General features: G+C 41.4%; 1 protein-coding gene across 1 annotated transcript in view; it reads right to left on the reverse strand.

The window, feature by feature from the left end:
- Nucleotides 1–23,875, reverse strand: part of LOC109204793 (ABC transporter G family member 23-like) — a 44,475-nt gene extending 20,600 nt beyond the window's left edge. Inside the window, exons 1-5 of the mRNA XM_019366596.2 lie at nt 23,320–23,875; nt 23,144–23,226; nt 14,902–14,993; nt 14,660–14,725; nt 13,551–13,693 (exon numbers count right to left, since the gene is read on the reverse strand). Coding sequence (XP_019222141.1) covers nt 13,551–13,693; nt 14,660–14,725; nt 14,902–14,943 — 251 coding nt within the window. The 5' untranslated portion in view covers nt 14,944–14,993; nt 23,144–23,226; nt 23,320–23,875. The remainder of the gene's footprint in view (nt 1–13,550; nt 13,694–14,659; nt 14,726–14,901; nt 14,994–23,143; nt 23,227–23,319) is intronic.
- Between the last annotated feature and the right edge of the window lie 3,495 nt (nt 23,876–27,370).

The following is a 27,370-nucleotide window of genomic DNA, read 5'->3' on the forward strand; positions in this document are numbered from 1 at the left end:
TCTTAAACCCTTCTTCATGTACGAACAAACTCCTGTTGCTTACTCAATTTTCGCTGAACCCACACAAATTATACATCAAAACGTAGGTATTTTTGTTGGCTTTAAGACAGTGTCACTATCATTATGTGTGACTTGTGTATTTTTTGCAATTTGCCTCAAAGTGACACAAGGTCTGAAAACTCCCCATTCAAAGTCTATGGGGAGGTTGTGAAACTCAGAGCTGAAATTCTGTAATGACAGGCATTTTCAAATCGTCATATCACCTTAACCGTGCAATGAAGAGGCACGAGGCTTGTGCCAATTCATCTTCAGACACTGCTGACACTCACAGTGGAAGCAGTTTTTACAGTCATCTTACCGTTGAGCCATAAATTACGTTTGTTTGAGGGGTGGAAATTTGTCCTTCTCTCGTCATATCTCCGCGACGGAGGTACATACAGCCCTGAAAATCGCAGTGCAAGTACACCAAAGTCTGCTGATACACCCAGTACAAGAATTATGCTTCTATTCCATCTACTTTTTGAGTTACACGACGTTTTGTGACACCAAAAAACGGTGGTTTTCGCCTCTCACCACGATCTGATTCTGACTGCTCATCAGTCTGTTTTCCAGACGCCCCTCCCCCTTGCCAGTGGTGCGATTAGTAATGAAAGGGATCTGCAACCAAAGCACCGTGGGTTCGATTCCACCTTGTTCAACTTATTTTTTTCCATTACAAATTAATACACTATCACAGACCAGTAATCTATATTGCTAATTTATTCCAATTCTGCGAAGTTTTATGATTTTAGCAGCTTTTCCAATATGGACCTCAGCTTCTTGTTTAAGCTACAAATTAATACACCATGACGCCCTGTGTGTGTGTGTGCGTGTGTGTGTGTGAGACTAAATTTTTAGTCTTTGGGGCGCAGCATCTTATTATTGGATTCAGACTGAGCCAGGGGCGATTCTAGGATCAGAGCTTCGGGGGTGCTAAGCACCCAGAGAGCTTCCCAGCCAGGCAAGATAAACTTTACTCGTAACGATGAGCCTTCTTCTCTGTCTCTGTCAGTCCCTGCATCCCTAAATGCCTCCAGTTGTCCCGAGTTCTCTCTGACTGTCTCCTTGGTGCATTTAAACCCCTGTTCCTCACTGTCCTCGTCATCTGTTCATCTCCGTTATCAGTCATCATAATTTTACCATCTCTGTGCAAGTCTGCAAATTTCTTTATTAAATCATACAACTCTTAAATTCATCAAGTTTCTCTGTGCCTGGGTACTTGTCACAAAACATGACATCACTGTTTTGTACATTTTAACACAATTTAATCCCCATATTTGTGAAAGAATACCAAAACACCTTTTTGAAAAGTTTGTAACAAAACCATCAAATCAAATCTAATAAAGGTTGTTTAAATGCTGCAAAAGAAGAATGGATTGGAATAAAAAAAATACATATCCAAACCTTAATTACTGGGGGAGAATAATGAATGATGCTCATATTAAGTAAAAAGTAAACTGAGTGCATTTTTTGAACAGAGATTCACTTTTAATGTGTATGTATAATATAACACAGATATATAAAAATAAAATCACTCCAAAAATAGAACAGTCCTTGAAATGTACAAATGTACAAAATATTAATTAAAAAGATCTTTATTGCAGATAATCCTATGGCTGTCGCCTCACCTTGAGGTTGGCAAATCTGTCAATCACTTTTTGGTGATCAACTCTCTCGAGCATCTCTTTCTCAGCTGACATCACAGCCAGGTGCTGGAGTCTGCTTTGACCCATGGTCCTTCTCAGCCAGGTATGAAGCCGACGCAAGACACTAAATGACCTCTCACAGCTACAGCTGCTAACTGGGATTGTTAGGGCAACCTGAATAACCGTTTTCAGTGTGGGGAAGATCTCATTATCCAGAAGATTATACACTGTTAACATATCTGGAATGGCACCAGCCTCACTCTTGAGCTTCAAAAAGTTTTTGGCAACCATGACTTCCTCTGACTGAAATTCAATATGGTAATGCAGTGCCAGGGCTGACAAATGAGGCTCAGAAAAGAAGTGGTTTGAGGTTGGACTACACGCCTGAATCCCATTCAGCAATTCCTGACTAATACCAGAAAAATGCTTCTCAAGTTCAGTGATCATTCTGTCCAGACAAGGAAACAACAATTTCCTTTTAAGCTCTTCTGACACAGAAGAGCCACAGACTTCACTGCCTGCCCCACAGGTTGACTCAACAACAAATCCATCCATTCTCTTTTTTTTCTGCCTCTGTCCAGAAGACTGCTCCAAAACAGCTATCTGGTTTGCCTCACACATAGCCTTTGTTCTTGCATGAAGATCTATAGCAGTGGCATCACTGCGCTTCTGCTTCAGTGTCTCAACCACCGCATCTTTGTATGTCTGTGCCTGGGCAATATCTATGGTCTCCTTCTGTAGGTATTTGGGTGCAACAATACTCGTATCGATATTGCATATGTATCGAACAATACAAAATGTTTAATTTATTTTGTCAACTTTTCTTCTGACGATGCTGTCTGTGTTGAGCGCTCAGTGGATCTGCGTTCGACTACTCCGCCTAGGCTGCACTCTCGAGTGCAGATCCACTGAGCGCAGCACAAGCTAGCAAGACAGAAGCTAAGCTCGTTGCAACATGGCAATTGAGCCTCCCCCACCCTCATTCAGATCTGGCGTTTGGAACTATCTTGGTTTTCATGTGAAGCATGACCCTGATGGCGTCATGGACAAAAGTAAAACAGTATGTCGGATGTGCCACGCAATGCTCAATTGGTGGGAACTAGTGCGTTAGCGCAGTTAGCTTGTTAACGTTTTGACACCGTCCAGCCCCACGCACGGGGCGATCCGTGGTAACTCGTTAACGGAGATTTGCCACGTTATGGCGTTAATGTCATTTTAACGAGATCAACGCTGACAGCACTAGTGGGAACACAACGAATATGACTGCACATTTACGCCAACATCATCCTAGTGCAAAGACAAGTGGAAACAGACAAAAACAACAAGCATGCATGCTACAAACTTTACCCGTGTCATTTAGACAGCCGTCAGCACATGATTCTCCTTATTGGGGCCTGATATGTTTAATATGCTGCTGAGAATATAACCCAGAAGAAGGGTATAGTATAGCTTTTATTTTGGAAAGAGCCATTTCTCTATAATAAACTCTCTTTTCCAAAGATGAGTGATTTCTCGATCAGATAGATTTATTTTTTAAATTATTTTGTTGTTTCAGCAACATTAAATTTAAAAACTGTACTTCTGAGTTAAAATATATATTTATAATTTTAATAAATGACAAATTAAAAAGGCATGAACATTTTTTTGTATCGAAAAAATATCGAACCGTGACACCAAAGTATCGAACCGAACCGAACCGTGAATTTTGTGTATCGTTGCACCCCTAGTAGGTATCTGTGTAAAGATTCAGTTACAGACAGTAGATCCTTTAAAACAATCAGCAAATACACTGAGGAGAATTTACTGAGTTTTGCCTTCAATCCCACTGCAATAGGTGTGTTGATAGAGGAGAGGCACTCAATGATGGCAGGGAAATTGTTAAGCACAGCGGTTACTGAACGAACCTGGCATGCCCAGCGTGTGTTTGACAACTGCGCAAGTTCACTTTGCTCCAATCCTAATTTCTTCTGAGTGTCCATGAACTTATGATGGTTTACAAGAGAAGCACTAAAGAAGGAATGGAGACTTTCAAGCATGTTAAAGAACTCTATGTTTTCGGTAACAGCTCTGCATGTGTGACATAGGATGAGATTTAACTCATGTGCATAGCAATGAACATATATGGCCTCAGGGTGCTTCTTTTGAAAATGGGCTTGCACACCTCCAACTGTTCCGCTCATGACAGCTGCTCCATCATAGGTCTGTGCCACACATTTCAACCGCTCAATTCCCTTCTCTTGCAGCTGATTCTCAATAGCAGTATTTACCGATGCAGCATCAAACTTTGGCATTTCTGTCAGGGCTAGGAACCTCTCTTTAACTACACCTTCCACAGACACATACCTCACACAGAGTGCCAACTGTTCTTTTCTTCCATCTCTAGCCTCATCAGCCATAATGGCATACATCTGTGATTCCTTCATCTCACGAACAATAGCTGCAGTTACTTCTTGTGAACAACATTCAATCATCTCATTCTGACTACTACAAGAGATGTATGTGGTGTTTGATGGGGGGGTGTATCTCTGCAAGAATGGATCAAATTTTTCCAAAATTTTTTAATGCACTTGTGGAAATTCCCTTTATTGTCACTCTCTTCTGTCTTGTCATGACCTCGAAATGATATTCCTTGCTTCCCCAAAAAGCAGGTCACTACCACAATACGTTCCAGGTACTCCCTTCTTTCACTTACTTCAGTGGCACTTGCTGCCTCTATATGTTCAACAATATTGCCTTGCTTTGTAGCTGTTCCAACAAACTACACTGTCCTTGTGTGACTGGGTGGCTTCATGTTTTTGAAACTTGCTCAGTGCTGTTTGCCAGTTACTGACTCCATCATTCACTAATGTGTCATACCTAAGACTTTTGCCAAAGACTCGACAAGCGAAGCAGAAAGCAGCATTTTTTTGGGAAGAATATTCTAACCATTTAAAGCTTTTGAACCAGTTTTCTTGGAAGGATCTTTTTTGTGTTCCAAATTGAGTGAGAGGGTACTGGGACAGTTTCAACTGTTTAGGACCAGTAGTCTTATCCCCTAAATCAAGAGCCATATCTTGAACTCCTTTGGATTGCTGACTGGAATGCTGCTCTGCCTGCCTCTCCTCATCTCGTTCCCTGTTTGGTTCTGTCTGCCTCTCCTCATCTCGTTCCCTGTTTGGTTCTGTCTGCCTCTCCTCATCTCATTCCCTGGTCTTCTCTTTCAGAGTCTCTCCCTGTTCTTCTCCTCCTTGTGTAATGAAATTAACCAAACAGTAAATCATATAGACAATTAGGAAAATGTAATGAAGGTGTCCTGTTCAGAATGAAGTCTAATGATCAGTGTTGGGACTAACGCGTTATTAAGTAACGCGTTACAGTAACTACGTTATTATTGTGGTAACAAGCACGGTAACTAGTTATTATGCCAAAACCAGGAACGCGTTACTCGTTACTGGGATTTAGATAGGCTCGTTACTCGTTACTTCGTGTGGTGGATATCGCGGAGCTTCCACAGATTCAATAACATTAGCAAGTGGTGGAGGCCAGCAGGTGGATGAAGGAAAAGGGAGGCAAGAGGAGAGACCCGAAGCGGCCGCCGGTCCGCGTGTCAGGTGAACTGAACTTCAGGTAAGAAGTTATGACCTGCAGTCTATCTGGGTCAGATATAAACCAAGTTTAGGTGCAGTTTATTTTCGGTATGCTGACATTTTCGTACTGCGTGCTAGCTAGCATGACGGAGTTTCTATACAGCTGGGTGGGTGCTATGTTACTGATGTTGAACTTTATTTTGTTCATACGGTTAATTATTAGAGTTGCCAACCGTCCCGTAAAAAACAGAATCGTCTGGTATTCAGAGAAAATATTACGCGTTTCGTATTGAGGTGAAAAGGAACACAGTTTGTCCCGGACTTCAGCTACAATGAAAAAGACACAAAGCTGAAGCTGCACAGCTGCCTCTTCTTCTCTCATTCTCTCCTCTCCCGTTTCTACTTCAATCACGAAACTGATCAATGATCAGCTGATCGGCTTTTCTCTCTTCTTTATTTGTCGCCCACTTTGCGCCAGAAAGAGGAAACCAGCGGATGTCGCGTTAAACAACAGCAGCACGTTTAAGCTTGATCAGCTGTTGTTAGAATTTATTTAATATTAATTGCTAGTATCAGCTGATGTTTGCTGGAGCCACAGCTGTAAAGCTGCTGGTTATGATATCGGTTTGGTTATCTGGTGAGAGGGAAACATGCAGATGAAACCAGGAGATGTTCTTACTGAATCATCAGAGCTGAACAGGTGATGGAGAAACAAGTTTACCTTTTAGGTGACATGAATGAGTTGAAGGGAAGTTATGAGCTGTTTCTGAGAGACAAATAACACCAGCATCCTTTTCTACGTAGCTGACAGCTGATAACTGTGCAGGGGCGGGTCTAGCAAAGTGTTGCCAGGGGTCCATGTAGGGCATTAACAGGGGAAGGGGGGCACAAGGAAATACTTTTCCTTATTATTCTCATTTAAAATGTCTCGCTTTAAAAAAAATAATTATCTGAGTCTTACAACAAACAGTTGATAGATTGATACATATATACCATCAGAACAGTGTACATCACTGTCACAACAGTGTTTATTTTCATTCAAAGGCTTTATGATTTTTCCTATAATGGTGGGCCGGTCTCTAGTCAAAATGCCCGGGACAATTTTTTTTGTCCCAGTCCAGCTCTGTATGCAGCTCATCTGCAGTCTGGTGTTACCCCCATCTTCCTATTCAGAAGGCAGAATTTCCAAGTTCTGAGTACAATCAAAAGCACCACGACTGCAGTTTTTGTGTTGGATGTAAAAAGCAGGCTAGAATCATGGCGGCGGTCAACGACGGTCCAGGCGTGGGATTTCTCTCGTGGAAATGTGCACATTATTTTTTCCTTTCTATTGGTAGGTGGCACAGTGCACTTGTGGCAAGTAAGCAAGCTAGAAGACTGGCAGTCTTGCTGGGTATCCAGTTACGGAAGCAACACATTAACAAGAGAATTCTGAGTAAAACCAAAGTTACTTTCCCTAGTAACTAGTTACTTTGAAAGTAACGAGTAACTTGAAGTAACTGAGTTACTTTTTTAGAGAAGTAACTAGTAATGTAACTAAGTTACTAATTTAAAGTAACTTACCCAACACTGCTAATGATATAAGGTCATGATTCTCAAACTGCCAGTGGTACATGAACTCCCCATTGTGGTACTTGGAGGAAAGTCATAAATAATTTTTGAAAATAAAAATACTTCAAACATGTACAATTCGATCAAAAAAAGTACAAAACTTTGAATTAAAATACATAAAGTATACTAAATTCATATTTCAAATATCCTTAGCATTGTCTTCCCTTTTCTTCTTGTTTCAGTGTCAGCCTGCTACATTTTCACGTTCTTCGGCTGCTCATTCTGACTTAATGCGCTTACTTTTTAATGTGACTTTTCATTTTAGTAACAGATTGGAATTTTGTCTTGTAAGATTTATGAGTTTCATACATTCATAGTGGTACTTTGGAGAGCTTGACATTTTCTCAGATGGTACACACTGTAAAAAGTTTGAGAAACACTGATAAGTGTATGTGTGCTTTTGGAAAACATTTAAAGCTGCTGTACAGAATCTTTGAAACAAGCTAGCTTAAAACATTTTTAGAATATAAACAGAGCACTCTGCTTCTCTCTACAGCTCCTTATTCCACACAGTACGGGTGGTGCACGTACTGCGGCAGTCATACAGACAACTAGATGGTTGAAAAGTTGGCCTACCTATTACTGGCTGAGGTTTAGTAGAGTTCTGGCTGAACCACATAAAAATATATCATTAATTTTAATCTCCCAAAACAATGATAATGTTATGTTGGAATGTTGTTAAAGAGGGTCAAAAATGTTTCAACTCAGTTTGTTTAGCAGATTCTGTATAGCAGCTTTTATATAGGGAGGACACAACTTCCAGATTGTGTGAGCAAAATTAGTTTCTTTTTTCTTTGTCAGTTTAACAGTTTCTGTTTTGCCCGTCACTGTTCCCTGTCTGTTTTCTTACCTGGTTCTTCCTGACCTTTCACTTTCTCCTCACGTTCCCCTCTTTCCTCTCTCCCTCTTTGGACTGACAATCATACACAAATAGATTGTATTCAATTAGATGAAAAAATTGCATTAATATGAAAAAAAAAAATACTATTAAAATCACTAATAAAAAAGTCCTCTCTCAGTGTACTTTCAACCAAAAGGTTTTCTAATGTTTCTGCCAATTTTTCCCAGTTGAACAATAAGTAGTTTTGAGGAAAGTTCAGCTTTTTTCAGTTGGCCATTTTGCTTCTCCAACATTTCTGCTTAAGTTATTACTTAAGCTAAATATTAACATTTCAGCATAGTTTAATAGTATTTATGCCAAAGCATACTGTTTGTGCCAAATCATTGTATTACTGCTAAATCATAGTATTTGAGCCAAATCATAGTATATGGGCTAAAATATAGTATTTGTGCTAAATCATAGAATTTGTGCCAAACCATAGTATTACTGCTAAATCATAGTATTTGAGCCAAATTATAGTATCTGTGCCAAATCATATTCTGCTATGTTATAATATTTGTGCTACATTATAGTGTTTGTGCCAAATCATAGTATTTCTGCTAACTCATAGTAATTCTGCTCAATCACAGAATTTCTGCTAAGTCAAAGTATTTCAGGTAAATCCTAGTATTTCTACCAAGTCACAGTGTTTCTGCTAAATCATAGTATTTCTCCAAATTCATTGTATTTGACAATGCAAAGAATTTCAGGTTGTTTTCTTTAAGCACAAATACTTTGATTTAGCATAAATATTATGATTTAGCAAAAATTCTGTGTTTTAGCACAAACAATATGTTTTAGCACGAATAGTATGATTGATCAGAAATGCTATGATTTCGCTGGAATACTATGTTTCAGCACAAATACTATGATTTGGCAGAAAAACTATGTTTTAGCACAAATACTATGATTTAGCAGAAATACTATGATTTGGCACAAATACTATGACTTAGCTGAAATAGAAACATACAAGCACACATTTCTGCTATCATATAGTATTTCTGCTAAATCATACTATTTCTACTAAATTACAGTATTTCCACCAAATCATAGAATTTGTGCCAAAGCATATTATTTCAGCTAAATCACAGTATTTCTGCTAACTCATAGTATTTTTGCCAAATCAAAGTATTTGTGCCAAATGATAGGATTTGTACCAAATCATAGTATTTGCTCCAAATCATAGTATTTGTGCTAAATCACAGTATTTCTGCCAAATTATAGTATTTCTGCTAAATTATGGTATTTGTGCTAAAACATAGTATTTATGCAAAATCAAAATAATTTAGCTATGTCATAGTATTTTTGCTAAATCATAGTATTTCTACTATGTTGTAGTATTTTGGCTAAATCACAGTATTGTGGCGAGCTCAGACACGGAGGAGACAGAGGTTTCTTGGGAGCACCCGTTTATTATTCTCTGCCGAGAACACTGCCGCTACCTCCCTCCTCAGCGCGGCAACAACAACACAACAACAAAAAAAGGCGCTCTCTCACCAGAAAACACAGTCGCCGAGAGAGTGCGTCACTCATCACCATAACAACATGACAACAGAAACAGAACTATAATAACAGAACCCCAAAACAGCCCTGGCCCGCTACATAGCCCCCACCTAAGGGGTCAGTCGTCCCCGACAGCCCCATTACCCCACACAAAGTCCTGTAAGTGTCCAGGTGCCTTCTTTTGGCGCACCGGCCGGTCTCGACCGGCGGGGGAAAAGTCACTCGGATCAGAACTTGGGGTGTCACCAGCATCCCCTGCCCCGGCGTCTGCCGGAGCGAGCGGTCGGTACGGTGAAAGCCTGTCCCGGTGCAACACTACCATGCGCCCCGGGCCCGGCATGCGGATACAGTACACCACTTCCGTTAGCCGCTCCACGACCTCCGCCGGCCCTTGCCAGTGTCTGCACAGTTTGGGGGACACTCCTCTCTTGTGAACCGGGCAGTACACCCAAACCTTGTCGCCAGGCACAAAAGCTCCCCCTCGGCACCTGGTGTCGTAGGCTCTTTTCTGTCGTACTCCGGCGCTGGCCTGGGCCTGGCAGGTGTAATCGTGAACCACCTGCGACCGCTCCCTCAGCCTCTTGTAGTAGTCCATCTCTGGCCCACCGTCAATCTCCGGCTCGGGGGGGGACCCAAACACCAGATCCACAGGCGTCCGGAGCTCCCGCCCAAACATCAAAGCGGCAGGTGTGCACTGGCTGGACTCTTGAACCGCAGTCCGATACGACCAAAGGACCAGGGGAAGATGTCGGTCCTAATCCCGCTGGTGGCGGCTGGTGAGAATGGCGAGCTGGGTAGCCAGTGTGCGGTTAAAACGCTCGACCAAGCCGTCGCTTTGCGGGTGGAGCGGTGTGGTTCTCGTCTTCTCCACACCCAGCCGCCGACAAATCTCCCCGAAGACCTTCGATTCGAAGTTGCGCCCCTGGTCACTGTGGAGCTCAGCCGGGACCCCAAAACGGGCGAACATCTCCTCCACCAGCCTCTCTGCCGTCGTCGTCGCACTCTGGTCCGGCACCGCTTAGGCCTCCGGCCACTTTGTGAAATAGTCCATCGCCACCAGCACGTACCGGTTCCTTACTCCGTAACGGGGAAAGGCCCTAGGACGTCCACTCCCACTCGCTCCATCAGGGCCCCCACCAAGTATTGCTGAAGGGGGGCAGTGGAGCGTTGAGTGGAGCCCTTCTGCGCCGTGCAGGTGTCACAGCAGTGCACGTGAATTTCCACATCCCGTCGACAACCAGGCCAGTAGAACCGTTCCCTGAGGCGGCGGAGAGTTTTGGCGTTCCCATAGTGGCCTGCCCCCACCGAGCCGTGGACAAGCTCAAGCACCTGCGACCGCAGCGACCGAGGCACCAACATCTGCAGGAGATCTCTGCCCTGACCGGGGCCCCGCCATCTCTGGTACAGGAGGCCGTCGTGGGTCTCCAGGTTATTGTGCTGGGAGTAGTAGGCCTTCACCTCGGGCTCCTGACCCGACACCCCCGTCCAGTCTGGGCGTTGCGTCACCTCCAGCCAGGCCCCCACCTGAACCAACGTCGCGTCGGCCTCCTGCTCCCCGCTTCAGCTGCTGCGTTGTCAGTGGGAGCCACCCCCCTCCCCCTCTCCCAGGTGAGACAGTGCACTGTCGAAGTCGCCACCGTGCACCAACAGGTCATCCAGGTACACAACACAGCGGCTACGAGGGATGTTCACGAGCACCCTCTCCATCAGCCTCTCAAACGTCGCTGGCGCATTGCAGAGCCCAAATGGCATGACCCTGAACTGCCACAGCCCCTGTCCAATGGTGAATGCAGTCTTAGGCCTTGCTTCGGGGGCTAGCTCCACCTGCCAGTAGCCGCTGCGTAGGTCGAGGGAGCTGAACCAGCTGGAGCCGGTAACGTAATCCAGGGCCTCGTCGATCCGTGGAAGCGGGTACGAGTCCTTCTTGGTGACTGCATTGAGACTGCGAAAATTCACGCAGAACCTCGGGCTGCCATCCTTCTTCCCCACCAGGACCACGGGTGCCACCCATGGGCTGTTGGACGGCTCGATCACCCCAGCCTCCGCAGTATTTCTGCCAAATCATAGTACTTGAACAAAATCATAGTATTTGTGCTAAAATATAGTATTTCTGCCAAAGCATAGTATTTCTGCTAAGTCATAGTATTTCTGCTAAATCAGTGTCCTTGGGCAAGGCACTTCACCCGTTGCCTACTATCTCGCTCATGGCAACATGTTTTCACCACCTACTGGTGGTGGTCAGAGGGCCCGGTGGCACCAGTATCTATGTGTCTACAATGTAGCTTTCCGTCACCACTGTGTGAATGGATGGATGACTGAATGTCTAAAGCGCTTTGGGTTCCTTAGGGACTAGTAAAGCGCTATACAAATACAGGTCATTTACCATTTTCTTCACCTCTTTTCAGCACTTTTCTTCACCTCTTTTCAGCATTCTGACTGGTCATCACTCTGTTTTCCTCTCTTTGCCAGTGGCACGATCGGTAATGACACGGGTCTGCAGCCCAAACGTCGTAGGTTTGATTCCACCTTGTTCAACCCTTTTTTTTTCACTACAAATTAATACACTATGACAAACCAGTGATCTATAGTGCTAATTTATTACCATTCTGCAAAGTTTTATGATTTTAGCAGCTTTTCTAATATGGACCTCAGATTCTTGTTAATGCTCCATGCCAGAAATACATACAAGTACACAGCCTGGTGAAGCAGACAGAAGCAGTACCTCTGATTGGTGGACTGAAATTGTGCAGAACCAGGTTGTTCTGCCTCTTTTTAGCAGAAAGTTCAGCGTTTTCACCTCTTATCAGAACAAATCTCAGCCTCTTCTGCTCAGCATCTCAGCACAAATTTTTTTGTTTCTTCATCTCTTTTCAGCCAAAATTTCAAAAAGTTCACCTATTTTCAACAGAATTTTCATCTTTTTCACCTTTTTTCAGTTACCTGAGAACCAGTTTGGCTCAGTGAGATGAGTACCTGAAAAATTTCAGCCTCTTCTGCTCTTTCAGCAAAATTTCAGCTTTTTCATCTCTTTTCAGCACAATTTCAGCTTTTTCACCTGTTTTTAGCATACAGTTCTGCTTCTTCACCTCTTTTCAGCACAATTCAGCTTCTTCGGCACCCTGCATATTTTTTCTCTCACCATATCTCTCGTTAGGACAAGAACTAGTTTGGCTCAGTGAGATGAGCAGCCACTGTGAGACCCGGTGGTGCAAGTTCGAATTCTACCTGTGGTTGCTGGCATCCTTCTACTCTTCTTTATTGACACTGTTCAGTGTACCCTTTCAAATAAAGCAGTTTTCAGCAAAGAGTTCCGCTTCTACACAGTGTTTTCAGCAGACAGTTCCCCTTCTGCTGTTTTCAGGTTCCACTACAAGGCATTCACACTGCATTTTTGCAGAAAATGCAGCTTTTTCTAGTTTAAGCTGGCAGTGTGACAAAAATAACATGTAGCCATGTGACATGATCTGTCTTTATCAGGTGTGTATTTAAAGAATTGTAAGTGAGCAAAGGGGATGTTACGTGTAGGTTTTAGACATGGTTTTTGAAAGACAAAATTATCAGATTTGTGAAGCTGAACTTAATAATTTGTGCCTAAATGATCACTTTATTTAGGTTTAAATGTAAGCATTTATAAAATAGTTTTAGGTGTGGTCAAATTGCTTTGGATAGGGGATAGGGGCATGCATTTGTGAGACCTCAAACATTCCACACAAATCATTGTACAATTTGTAAATCTTAGTTTATGCTTGTGGATTGTATTATATGCATTGTTAACACTTTTAAGGCAAGGGATGTGAGAAATAGAAAGTGTGCACTTAGAACTGAACTGCTGATGTTGTAAATTTTTTTGAAGCATCATCCTAAACTTTCATTGCCTTTTTGGTTATTGCAATTTTCCCATTAAGACTACTAACAATGTAAAAAAAATTAAAAGAAAAAACAAAATATCCTGTAGCAAATTAAAATTTCAGCAGCTAATCCATTAGCAGATGTATGACAAAGGTTAAATGAAATTATTTGGCATGACTCAGGTCTCAACATCTATCTCAGGCTGAGAAATTATAGGTTCACCAAGAAGAAAAGGAAAAGTCGATTCTGTCATTGTTAATGCTAATGTAAAGCTAAGGCTTGAAGCTTTAAATTACCTTCAGCTTTTCCCTATTTTAAAGGTTCATAATTACAAAGCATTTTGCTTTTTTCCACATAACTATTATGATTAAAGGTTTTTGGCTTGTCTAGTTAAAGCATTCTGTGAAACAACAATCTGAAATCACAGCTTGGTTTGAGTCAGTATTGTTTACTCACATCTGTCCCTGTGGCACAGCAAGGCTCATGTTGCTGAGAGCCTTCAGTTTGCCATAAGATCGGCACACATCATGACACCGGACTGCAATGTTTTCCTGTCCAGTTGGTATAGGCACCTCCAAATCAGCCCCGATATTCTCCGACTTCAGTTGGAAGAGAGAGCACACTTTGTTAAATACCAATAACAATCCTATTGTGCATCTTTCAGCAATAACATACTGACTACAGACCTAACAGGACAACAACAATGTCAGAGTTTTTCAAAATAAATTAAACATCAATTTGTAGCAAAGCAGATAAGAAAAATATGCACAATATTATTTCTGTCTCTTAAAACCACATAGAGGTTTTAAGCAATTATAGTAACATTATTCAGAACAGACATAAAAAAATCATATTGTCACTCCATACAACTGGACAAGAAGCAAAACAGTAAGAGTGTTCCTTTTATATTTTAAAGTTTTTGAATGGCTAAGAATCAAAACAGTGCAACAGGTACCTAAATTCTAGAAGTTGGGAAAAGATTTATCTGTGACTTCAGTGTAATGGCAATCATCCTGTTCAAGTCATGTTTAGAGTGATATGAATCCTGTTAAAAGGTACTACAGAAGCTAAGCCTATGTTTGAAGCCACTGAAGTGCTCAATGGCAGGGGTGACATGGTGCCACTGTTATGATTGAAACTTGACATAGTCCAATTACTCCAGCTGTACTTATCTTGTCCGTTTAACATTAACAGTTCTCTTAGTATCCAACGTCATTTAACATAAATCACAACAGCGCAGCAGTCACAAACCGTTTGCTCCTTCCGACCAAAAACATCTGACGATAATTATATATTTTCTCTCTGTATTAAATACAGTCCTATAAACACACCATACCGTAAAAATACAAAAAGTGACCCTTAGCGGCACACATAAGGTAACAACACAAAAAATGACTCCTACAGCTACCATTCTAAATGCAACAATAAATATATTCTATGTAGAATCTCCACTCACATTTTTAAATGTCGTACTCTAAAGCACACAAAACATCCATGAGATGCATGTAAAATTATTTTGTGACATTTCTTCTTTTGGCTAAACATTCATTGTTTTTCCAGCTCACCTCATTCCTCACGCTCCTCCTGGTTCCTTCCTTCTCTCTTTCCATCATCATCACTACTTCTTTGCACTGACAGTCACACAAAAACATATAGTAATCAACTACAAATATAAAATAACATAACATAACATAAAATCAATTAAGTTTTTCTAAACGCAGGTTGAGGATCCACATTTGATAACAGTAAATGCATGCTTACTTACAGGATATCTTCAGTGACAGTGATTATATATGTCTACTCTTACCTGCTTCTTTTTGCCCTCTCTTTTTCTTTTAGCTGTCCTCATCCTGCTCTTTCTCCTTCAAACCTCTCAATCTTCCTCTTTCAGTCTTTGTGCTATCACGCAAAAATGAACAATGAAAGAGAATTACAGTGTCACCCAATAAAAGTCATAAACTAACTTATCAGTTTCTATAACAATATTTTAATTGAATGTGGGCTGCCACTGGTCATTGACAGGTGAAATAATTTAGGCACATATCTATATACTGAAAAAAAGACATTTCCAGTAAATCAAGGTTTACTCCTACATTTAAATTAATTGTCTGTAAATTTACTGTAAACAAACAATAAATCCCAATTAAAACACAGCAGTCTACCAACAGACTAAAGGCTCAGAAACCTAAAATTAGCTAATAATATCTAGTGATCATAGACATAGTCTATGTTAGCTAACATTTGCGGTGTTATATATAGTTAATTTATAAACGTGTTTAAAAACAAGTTTTGACCAAAGTCCTGTATCTTAAGAATTAGAATAAAACACAGACAAAACCCACAATATAGATAAACATTAGGGTTGAAGCTATTCATTATTCTAGTAATCAATTAATCCATTGATTATTCCATCAATTAATCAAGTAATTGGATAAGAAATGTTTTTGTCTTATTAATGAGCAATGATAAATATTCAGAAGAAAACAATCACAGGTCTTTCAAATTGAACGGCTCATTGGGTTTCATTTTTTGAAATTGAAATGGTTTTGTTTACCCCCCCCCCCCAACAAACCCTTTGTATTTACATGCCAAATTACATTTTATTTTTTTAAGAAAACACTTTCTTAAATGGAAAAATAGAAATACTCTCAAGTAAAGTCAAAGTCAAATAAAATAAGATAAATATGTAATCTAAAAAAATATCTTTCCCGTCTTCTTGGAAGGCTTTGAGTTTTCATACAGGTGTTTCTGTGTGTTTAAGTCTTCAGTTGAATGAGTGAGTTTGTGTCTGTGAGCTTTAAAGGAGAATGTGGTGGCTGCAACGAAGAGAAGCAAGCATATCAACATTCTGAAGTTTACGTGCTTTGATGCAAATTTTTTGTGCTGTTGAAAATAAGATGTTATGTATGGAGGACTACAAGAATCACTTTATGATTCTCCGAGTTGAGACAGGGTGAAGAAAATAATAGCTGTCAGTTCTCCTATTCCTTATATTGTCTCCAGTCTAAGCAGAGATCAGTGACACTATTGATTTGACCCAAAACATTGATTCTGTTCATCCGGATGTACCTTTTTTGGATGAGTGACAAACGCTACAACCACTGATTAAGATCAGCCACAAATCTGTCCCTTTCTGGCGACTGTGGAAACTTCTAACAAGAAAGTTTGCATTCTTAAAGCAATGCTGGGTCATGTGTGATGTGTCATCATCAGAGATGGGCAGTAATGTGTTACTGTAATCCGATGGCTCACAGGACAAGGCCACATTCCTGTCCTGCCAGAAGAGAAGAGAAACTTCAGTCTTCATGCAGTTCAACCACGCCTGTCATATTCTGTATGGCAGGGGTCTCACACTCCAGTCCTCGAGGGCAGGTGTCATGCAAATGTGTCCCTGGTGCAACCAGAGATTGGCAGTAAGGCGTAACGTGTTACTGTAATCTGATTACTTTTACTGTTACTTTCCCGTAAGCATGCTGCGTTACTATGGAGGACCACAAGAGCCACGCACATCGAAATAAAAAATTCTGTGCTTAATTAATGAATTGTAGAATAAAATCTGCATTTGTAAATTCATTTTTGAATTCCAATTTAATAAACTGATTTTTAAAATGCTTTTTAAGTCTTCATTTCAAAAAACATTTTCGAATTCCACTTTAATAAACTTAATTTCAAAAAATATTTTCGAATTCCACTTTAATAAACTTAATTTCAAAAATCTTTTTCGAATTGCACTTGAATAAACTGCATTTGAAAAATCCTTTTTACAATTGCACTTTAATAAACTGCATTTCAAAAACCTTTTTTTCAATTGCACTTTAATAAACTTCATTTCAAAAACCTTTTTCGAATTGCACTTTAATAAACTGCATTTCAAAAACCTTTTTTCAATTGCACTTTAATAAACTTAATTTCAAAAACCTTTTTCGAATTGCACTTTAATAAACTGCATTTCAAAATCCATTTCCCTTTCCTGTTCGCTCAGGGATTAACATGTGGATTAGCAGTTGGATTAGCAGTTGGATTAACAACTTCATTTTAAAAATCCTGCTGCTATTCAAATTAGCCACACCGTGGGATGTAAGGAGCTCTCTGATTGGTTGGTCAGACACAGGCTGTCTGCCAGCCTGGATTTTTCTAGCTCATAGCTTCGCCCTGCTAAGAAGTGTGTGTGCTTGTACAAAGGCCGTTCAGCCTCGGGATTTACACTCGGCTCGACACGGATATGTGAAGAATGAAGGGACCCTGCAGCGAAACGGAGAGCGCAACCTCTGACTGAGTGCCCGTTTACGCAGTCTGACCACCTGTGAAGGTAACGTGCTAACATGGCTAACGCTAGCATCACCGCACGTAGCCCCGTTATTTTAAGGTCATCTTAGCTTATGAAAATTTTATGTCGCAGCTGTACGAGCTAGCTACGTGTTTTGGAAGCTGCTGTGCTCTTCACAAATAAAGCTGGAAGCAGCTCAGACTGTTAGAACCATCACTGAGGCCTGTTACGTTTTGTACAGGCCTGTTACACAGAATTTTTTATTTCGCTGCGCGTGGCTCTTGTGGTCCTCCATACGTTACTGCGTTACTAAACTGTGATTTCGTTTGCGAGAGTGTCTCATGACAATGACGTAAGCGAGTGCGATGTTCGTGGCAACAGCTGTGTGCAGATCAAAAATGGATAATATAACGAGTGTGAAAAAACCCCTTATCTTCTGAGTAAGCACCGAGTATGGGAATGTGAAATTCACAGAGAAACTCCCGGATCCTTCCACCACTGACATGACCACTGCGGCACACCTGCACCAGGGTAATCCTCCGCCTGCCCCACTCTTGCTAAACAGGTGAAAATATAGCAAAAGGACCGCTGAGTCTTTGATTTGATTTATTTTCTGCTGTGCTTTACTTGCATCTATTTGAAAGAGTGAGTGTAAACGCAAAAAAATATTTTATTTTATATGCTGGAATATGCAGAAAATAGGTTAAATGTTAAACAAATTTCTTCCAGTCAGAGAATGTTGTATATAATTAAATTTTTGCTTGATGCATAAAGTTAAACGATTAAAACTAATAAAACTAGTTTTAAAAAGAGACTTTTTCATTTGATTACATTTTATATGATGGATTATGCAGAAAAAGTAGAATTGGGCTGAAAGATCTATTGCTTTATTACCTATTCCGGTTGTAAATCATGTTTTTAAAAAGTAACCAAGTAACTAATTTTGAAAATAAGTAATCAGTAAAGTAACAGGATTACTTCTGGGGGGAAGTAATCAGTAATTAGTTACTGATTACTTTTTTAAAGTAACTTGATCAACACTGGTCATCATATGATGATATTACATTTTGACTTGATTCTGCTCAATTAGGTGTTTTGATCTTTGATCAAATATGGCAGCTTTGTGTTGTGATGTCAAAACTCATTGTCCTCATGAGCACAGCATCTAACAACTCTCCTTAAAAAAGTGATTGAATTCAACTGGACACAATGATTTCAGTGGGAAAATTTTAAAAAACATAATACATACAACATAAAAAAAAAAAAAATCCCCTGCTCGCCTCTGCGGCGGTCTATCCTTCAAGCTCGGGTCCTCTACCAGAGGCCTGGGAGCTTGAGGGTCCTGTGCAGTATCTTAGCTGTTCCTAGGATTGTGCTCTTCTGGACAGAGATCTCCGATGTTGTTCCTGGGATCTGCTGGAGGCACGATCTGATATCGTCGTGTTGGTGTTGTTCCCAGATCAACATAGTAAATGTTGTTCCAGGATCAACATTGCAAATGACCAATCAGAATGTTTGGTCACTGTTTAATACTTTTGCGACTTCGGGAAAAACCGCCGTAAAACAAAAAACTGTACTTAAGCTGCGAGAAACCGCCTCTGTCCGCCGATCAACGGATCCTAACCCTTTAATAAACGCTAAGCAGAATTGATATTGTCCATCTGTGTCTGGAAGTTCCACAGGATCTTAGCTCGGTCATTCTCCACCACCCTTGGGGGCATCTCCCATTTTGACCTCGGGACTTCCAGGTTATGTGGCACAGATGTTCCTGTATACTATGCCGGCCACTTGGTTATGGCGTTCCATGTATGCCTTGCCTGCTAGCATCTTACACCCTGCTGTTATGTGCTGGATTGTCTCAGGGGCATCTTTACACAGCCTGCACCTGGGGTCTTGCCTGGTGTGATAGACCCCATCCTCTGTGGATCTTGTGCTCAGAGCTTGTTCCTGTGCTGCCATGATTAGTGCCTCTGTGCTGTCTTTCAGTCCAGCTTTGTCCAGCCACTGGTAGGATTTCTGGATATCAGCCACGTCCGCTATCTGCCGATGGTACATACCGTGCAGGGGCCTGCCCTTCCATGATGGTTCCTTGCCTTCCTCCTCTTTCTTGGGTTTCTGCTGCCTGAGGTATTCACTGAGCATGCTGTCAGTTGGGGCCATCTTCATGATGTATTCGTGGATGTTCGTTGTCTCATCCTGGACCGTGGCGCTGACACTCACCAGTCCCCGGCCGCCTTCCTTCCGCTTAGTGTACAGCCTCAAGGTGCGTCTCCAGCCTTGGTGGTGCTATTCTCATAATGTTTCCCTGCCACTGGTTTTGTGGAGAACAGCTGGTTTATTCTCCTGCCTTCGATCTCTCTGGTGTATCTCTTCAAGTGGCTGGCCAAGGCTCGTGAGTCGTTGCTTGGCAGTTTCCAAGGCCTCAGGTATGGACAGCTTGCTGTACTTCTTAGGTACCTTATTCATTGCACCTTTCTGCAACTCCGATAGTTGGCTAACCTCCCTCCGTGCTACCTTGATCTTAGCCTCTAGCCTCCTTCTCCACGAGGGTACTGCCCCTTGTGCCTGTTCAACTTGTAGACAAGCATCTCACTGAGAGGCCAGCCGCTTGAAGAGATACACCAGAGAGATCGAAGGCAGGAGAATAAACCAGCTGTTCTCCACAGAACCAGCCAAGGTGTACTCTCATTGGCAGGGGAACAATATGAGAACAGCACCACCAAGGCTGGAGACGGAACAATACTGGAAGAGCATATGGTGAAGAGCATAAGGTGACCCAGATCTGGCAAACCAGATCTGGCAAACCAGTATGTGGGCCATGATTGATGGCTTAGCAGGGCCATGTGTAAGCACATTGTGTAGGCCAGATCCAGGTCATACTAGTTTTGCTATGTGGGAGGGAGGTGTGGAAGAGAATGCGAGCCATTACTGGCCTGAGACAAAAGAGAGGTGTTGGGATGGATGGGGACGTCCAATATGCAAACAACCTAAATTTGCACTTCAATAGGTTCAACCGTCCTGCGTCTCCTGTCCCCACACTTAGCTCTTCCCATCTTCTCCATTTTCCTCCCCCCTCTCCTGCCCCCTCAGCCTGCCTCACTCTGTCCCTCTCAGCAGATGACATCAAAAGGGAACTGTGCAGATTTCACTCCAGCAAAGCTGCTGGCCCTGATGGTGTCAGTCCCAGGGCCCTCAGTTGCTGTGCTTCCCAGCTGTCTGGAGTAAATTACTGGATCGGATATCGGAGAGAAATAAAAAATGTGATCCGATCCATTAAATATCAAAAAAGCACCTCACAAAACTTGCAACACGGCGTAACTCGGCTCATAACCATAGCACGTCGGAGCAGTGTGCTCACGTGATAGAGCGGCTGTGTGTATTTGTAGCCTCGCTAGCCTCGAGAAGTAAAGCAAGTGTGTAAGTTCATCTCTGAATGTTTGTAAAGCACACCCACGTTAAGCTTAACAACCGATATATGGAGCGAGTCCCTCTTCTCTCTCTCTCCCTCTCCTGCTGCTACTTCAATCGTGAAACTGATCAGCTGATTGGCTTTTCTGTCACGAGTCCGTCTCTCTTCTTTGTTTTTGGCCCACTTTGCACCAGAAAGAGGAAACCAGCGGTTGAACAACAGCAGCACGTTTAAGCTTGATAAGCTGTTGTTAGAATGTATTTAATATTACTTTCTACACCAGGATCGTTTTCTACGTAGCTGACGGCTGGTAACTGTGCAGGGGCGGATCTAGCAAAGTTTAGCCAGGGGGGCCGATAGGGCATGAACAGGGAAAAGGGGGCACAAAGACATACTTTTCTTTCTTATTCTCATTTAAAATGTCTAGCTTTTAATAAATAATTATCTGAATCTTAAACCCAAAGTTTTAATCTGATGTAAAATGTATAGAAGTCCATTACTGTATATAGTAACTGTTAAGTCTAATATACCCTAGTAAGCTATAGTACTTTTTCCTTTGGAAAGATACCATCTGTGCAGTCTGCAATTCTGTTGAAGAAAGATGAATCTATTTAATTATTTAATTATTTAATTAACCACATCATCCGCAAAAAGCGGATGATGTGGTTCTCTTGGCTTCATCAGGTGAAGGCCTCCAGCTCACACTGGAGCGGTTCGCAGCCGAGTGTGAAGCAGCGGGAATGAGGATCAGCACCTCCAAATCTGAGGCCATGGTTCTCAGCCGGAAAAGGGTGGAGTGCCCACTCCGGGTCGGGGATGAGTTCCTGCCCCAAATGGAGGAGTTCAAGTATCTCGGGGTCTTGTTCGCGAGTGATGGGAGAAGGGAGCCGGAGATCGACAGACGGATTGGTGCTGCAGCTGCAGTGATGCGGACGCTGCACCGGTCCGTCGTGGTGAAGAGGGAGCTGAGTGTAAAAGCGAAGCTCTCAATTTACCGGTCGATCTACGTCCCTACCCTCACCTATGGCCACGAGCTGTGGGTAGTGACCGAAAGAACGAGATCGCGGATACAAGCGGCAGAAATGAGCTTCCTCCGAAGGGTGGCTGGCCTCTCCCTTAGAGATAGGGTGAGAAGTTCGGCCATCCGGGAGGGGCTCAGAGTAGAGCCGCTGCTCCTCCACATCGAAAGGAGCCAGTTGAGGTGGTTCGGGCATCTGACAAGGATGCCTCCTGGGCGCCTCCTGGGTGAGGTGTTCCGGGCATGTCCCACCGGGAGGAGGCCCCGGGGCAGACCCAGGACACGCTGGAGAGATTATATCTCTCGGCTGGCCTGGGAACGCCTTGGTGTTCCCCCGGATAAGCTGGAGGAGGTGGCTGGGGAGAGGGAGGTGTGGGCTTCTCTGCTTAGGCTGCTGCCCCCGCGACCCGGCCTCGGATAAAGCGGATGAAGATGGATGGATGGAATTATTTAATTATTCTTGAAAAATAATTTATTTCTGTGGATTTTTTTTTTTTCACACTGCATCAAATTAAAGTTGATTACGTCGATTAAGCATCATGAGGTGGAGGGTGGGGGGTGGTTCGCTTTTTTTTTTTGCTGGGAGTTTGCAACCCTATTAGTTAGGTGGTAATCCAGGTGCATTGGCTCCCCATTAAATTCAGAATCCACTTTAAGATTATGACTCTGACATTTAGGGCTCTGCATGGACAAGCACCAACATACATCAGAGATCTCTTACATCCATACATCCCCAGCAGGTCCCTGAGGTCCTGTGATCAGGGCTTTCTGGTTGTCCAGCACACGAGGCTGAAAACAATAGGTGATAGAGCTTTTGTAACTGTGGCTCCCAGAAAAAAAAAAGTAATCTTTATGGTCCAAAAAATATGGTAACTTATCTTTCTTGTAGAACTGTGCTCCAAATAAGAACTTTGTGTTGACAAGATTGTTAGTTGTTCATTTACAAATCGATACTGTCTTCATGGACAGAATTTTTTTTTTTTTAAGTGAACATGTAAAGCTGCGGTGTTAAGCGATGCAGTTGAAAAATTTGGGTGCACCTAACTTTGGTGCTGGTGCACCTGAGAAAAAGCCTTTCTTAGTCGCACTAGTGCAACTGTGGCAAAAAGTTAGTCTAGAGCCCTGAAATGGTGTCAAATATGTGCCAAATTTGGATGCAATGCACAACACCTGAATATTTATTTGTTAAAAGTGCAGTCATTTTTCACTATTTTACTTCAGAAGCATAAATCTTTTCACAGATGATGTTATGTGTTGATTAGTAATTTTCTGGATTAAAATATGAACTAAAGAATATTTTTAAAGGGATTATATGCTGAAAAAAAATAAATTAGGCGAGGAGTAAATCTACTTACTGAGGCTGGAACACAGAAAAAGTCACTTTTACATAGTAACTGTCATGGAAACGAAGGTGAAAAGAGGATCCAGGCGTGGTTCTCTTCAAAGGCAAAAGTGTGTTTATTTACAGTGAGAAAAACAGGTCCAACAGGTCCAAGTCCAACAATTCAATAAATGAGTGCAGTTTACAAACAGTGCTTGTCCTTTGCTCCCCGTGGGCTCCGTGCTGAGACTCCGTGCGTGCGTGTGCTCCCCAACTCTCCTCTCCACCCGACTCTCCAGGAGAAAGAAGTAATTCCACAAAAGGTCCACAATTAGCGAGCTCACTAGCCGAATATCAGAATGCACACTTCTCACGCAGACTCTACCAGTTTGGAGTAATAATCCCACATCGACTGTCACCGTGAGCCCAGGTTAAATACCTCCGACCAGCAGAGAAGGTTGATTGACAACAGCTGGTCAAGTGATCAGACGCAGGTGGGTAGGCGACAGCGAGGAGCGACCTCCGTTGACCTCCGTTGACGAAGGCAGTCAGGTTCCGCCTTCCCCACGGCGCGCACTTCCATAAACATGGCTTCGTGGGCAGGGGAGAGAGAGAGAAACAAACAAACATACACACACAGAATCAAGCAAGGTCGTCCAGGGAGGACCCTCCAACCGTGACAGTAACATCTGCTGTAATATTTACACCTCTGATGGAATCTCACAAGTGTTAATCTGGGTGTCAAAATAAAGCTGTTTACACAGAGTTTGTAATTGCAGAGAAGTACTCTATTCATTTGGCGCATTTCATTTTCAAGCAGGAACGTCAGTATGGGCAGAAATCTGTGCCATCAGAAACTGAATTTGAATAAGTCAAATTTGAATTTGAATTGCTCAGATTGAATTTGAATAAGTTGAATTTGAATTGCTCAGATTGAATCTGAATTGTAACTTGAATAAATGCTTTTGAAAACTGAATTTGAATTAGCCTAATTTGAAATTGAATTTATGGTTTGAAAATGATCATCACTAAATTGAAATTGAATTTTATATATTGACAATGAATTCATTTGCTTTGAAACTGCATTTTATCCTTTAAAAATTCAGCTCTCGAATAATTTCAGTTTCACTCTCACCATTCAGTTTCAGTTCTACAATTCAATTTCAGTTCCAAAATTCAGTTTTTTGGAACTTCCGGTTCCGGTTCAAGCGCAGATTAATGGAACTACATTTTACTAGCGGACCAAAAGTGTTACTGACGGGAATCTACAGCGTCTTGAGCTGAATTAAGACTTCAGAAGTCATTCGTCATGTCGAATGACCAGCGGATAAACTCTCAGGTTGGTAATAAATGTATTACATGTATAAGAACAAGCGTCATGTTAACAATTGATAGCCGTACAGTAACTTTTATGCTTATTGTAGCTGTTAGCTAAAAATGCTAATTTAGCCTAGTTTGCCCTGGATTTAGCTTTGACAAACAAACATGATCGACTGTTTCTAGTAGAATTCCAAAGTTGTTATCTTGTACCCTGTCAGAGCCCTGTATGCTTGCAGAGACCCCTACAGTAGGGAAACATGCAAAACAGTGTCCAAACCTTTGTATTTTAGCTTTATTTATGTCTTACACAGCATCCCAACTCTTTAGCTAACTTAATAACTTTAGCTAAAGTGAATAGTTTGTCTAATTCATTAGTGCAGCATTACTGGATCACCTCCGTTTGAAGTAATATGATATGTGACTATCACTGTGTTTAATTCTTAGGGTACTGAGTGCATGCTCAATTAGTTGTTGTTTTTTTAAACATACTGCTCCATTGCTATGTTTGACAGGCTGAAGTTGTCGGGTCACCTCCTAAATCGACCATCTTTTACAGGTGTTTTGTGCCAGAAATGGAGTGTCCACTGAAGACTGAAGATACTGAATCTCTACGCCTTGCCATTGATCCCTCTTGTGCCTTCATCTAGACAAGAGACATCAACTTAACCACTCTCACATGCTCTGTACCTACATCACGTTCCCTGACAGTCGTAGCTTGGCTCATCTAAGGGTGAAATTATAAGAATGTGTTATTTTGCAAAGTGCTCTCTAGGGTTCCTAAATAAAATATGGCATTGAGGTCATTTCGTTTGAATTAATCCCTTCTTCTGAAATATAAGAACCTCTCCTGGTTTTGATGGCACTTTGGATTTCCTTACTTTCTGTTCCACTCCCAACCCCAAATAGATGCTGACACAGTAACATGGAAGAGGGAAAGAAGTTGGAAAGGACTACTATAAATAAACCTAATGCCTAACAATGAAAAATGTAAAATAAGAACAATAATAATAATAAAGATAAAAGATGAAGTAACAAGTTTTTAGTTTTTAGTTTATTCCAAATGATCATCCGGATGTCTGTGACATGTGATGACAAACACCATAATGGAAGGCCTTTGTCATCACATGCTTAAACTCATATAGGCAGTCAGACATGCTGTAACTGTGGGGTAGAAAACTGCATGAACACCATATGGAATATGACAGGTGTGGTTGAACTGCATGAAGACTCTGAAGTTTCTCTTCCCTTCTGGCAGGACAGGAATGTAGCCTTGTCCTGTGAGCCACCGTAAGGATGTACTTGGAGTAGAACTGGACTGTCACCGACCTCAGGCTCTTCACCTTTTCAAAGACAAAGCAGTCATTTAGATAAAATATTAGATATTGTTTACCTGAGGATCTGACACAGACTGATTCATGTTCTACACAGTTCTGACAAGTTCATAGAAATTTCTGTTCAATTAGAACCAAGTATTTGAGGTGATGATTGTAATTTTTGTACAATTGTTGTAATTTCTATTTTAACAATATTTTGATTGATGTTTTGTTCCCTTCACAATATTATACTTTAATATATAATATTGTAAAGGAAAAAAAACATCAATCAAAAAATTGTTCTCTTTTTTATTCGGGCTACTTACATTTATTTTGGGCTACCAAAAACTGAAGAGTGCCTGCCCGAAGGGCTACCAGAGATTTTGAAATTTTGCGAGCCGCGACTTAGAGTAAAACTGGACTGTCACCGGCCTCAGGCTCTTCACCTTTTCAAAGACAAAGCAGTCATTTAGATAAAATATTAGATATTGTTTACCTGTAAATGCACAAAGAGAATTTAGAAATGCAATTATTGTCAAGAGTGAAAAAGCACTGATAGTGTAATCTACAGCTGTGGCCAAACGTTTAGAGAATGAGAAGTGTTTTTATTTACAAAGTTTGCTGTTTCAGTGATAGTTGTATATCATATCATATCACTTCAAACAGAGGTGATCCAGTAATGCTGCACTAATGAATTAGACTAACTATTCACTTTAGCTAAAGTTATTAAGTTAGCTAAAGAGTTGGGATGCTGTGTAAGACATAAATAAAGCTAAAATACAAAGGTTTGGACACTGTTTTGCATGTTTCCCTACTGTAGGGGTCTCTGCAAGCATACAGGGCTCTGACAGGTGTTAAATTCTCCCAATTCTTTTAATCTTTGGGCTGAAGGAAGGACAATACTCGGTGTATAAATGCTCAATCAACAATCATTTATTTCCATACAATTCAACACTTTATGAGCTTAAACCATCCGGATGGGGAGACATACATGCAGAGGGTCACAGCAAATCTCAAACTGGTGGAGGGTTACTCAAACTCTTATAGCCTCTAGTGACCCCCACCTAGTCGTAAAAGCCTAAACATTCACATTCTTCCTCTCACACGGCGCCTAAGTTATGACCTCGGCTCCTTGTTTTTCTGCTATCAGAACAGAAAGGCCCTGACAGACCGGATGTAAGTTCCAAAAAACTGAATTTTGGAACTGAAATTGAATTGTAGAACTGAAACTGAATGGTGAGAGTGAAACTGAAATTATTCGAGAGCTGAATTTTTAAAGGATAAAATGCAGTTTCAAAGCAAATGAATTCATTTTCAATATATAAAATTCAATTTCAATTTAGTGATGATCATTTTCAAACCATAAATTCAATTTCAAATTAGGCTAATTCAAATTCAGTTTTCAAAAGCATTTAATCAAGTTACAATTCAGATTCAATCTGAGCAATTCAAATTCAACTTATTCAAATTCAATCTGAGCAATTCAAATTCAAATTTGACTTATTCAAATTCAGTTTCTGATGGCACAGATTTCTGCCCATACTGACGTTCCTGCTTGAAAATGAAATGCGCCAAATGAATAGAGTACTTCTCTGCAATTACAAACTCTGTGTAAACAGCTTTATTTT

Source organism: Oreochromis niloticus, linkage group LG13, assembly GCF_001858045.2.
Source record: "Oreochromis niloticus isolate F11D_XX linkage group LG13, O_niloticus_UMD_NMBU, whole genome shotgun sequence".
Classification (NCBI taxonomy): domain Eukaryota; kingdom Metazoa; phylum Chordata; class Actinopteri; order Cichliformes; family Cichlidae; genus Oreochromis; species Oreochromis niloticus.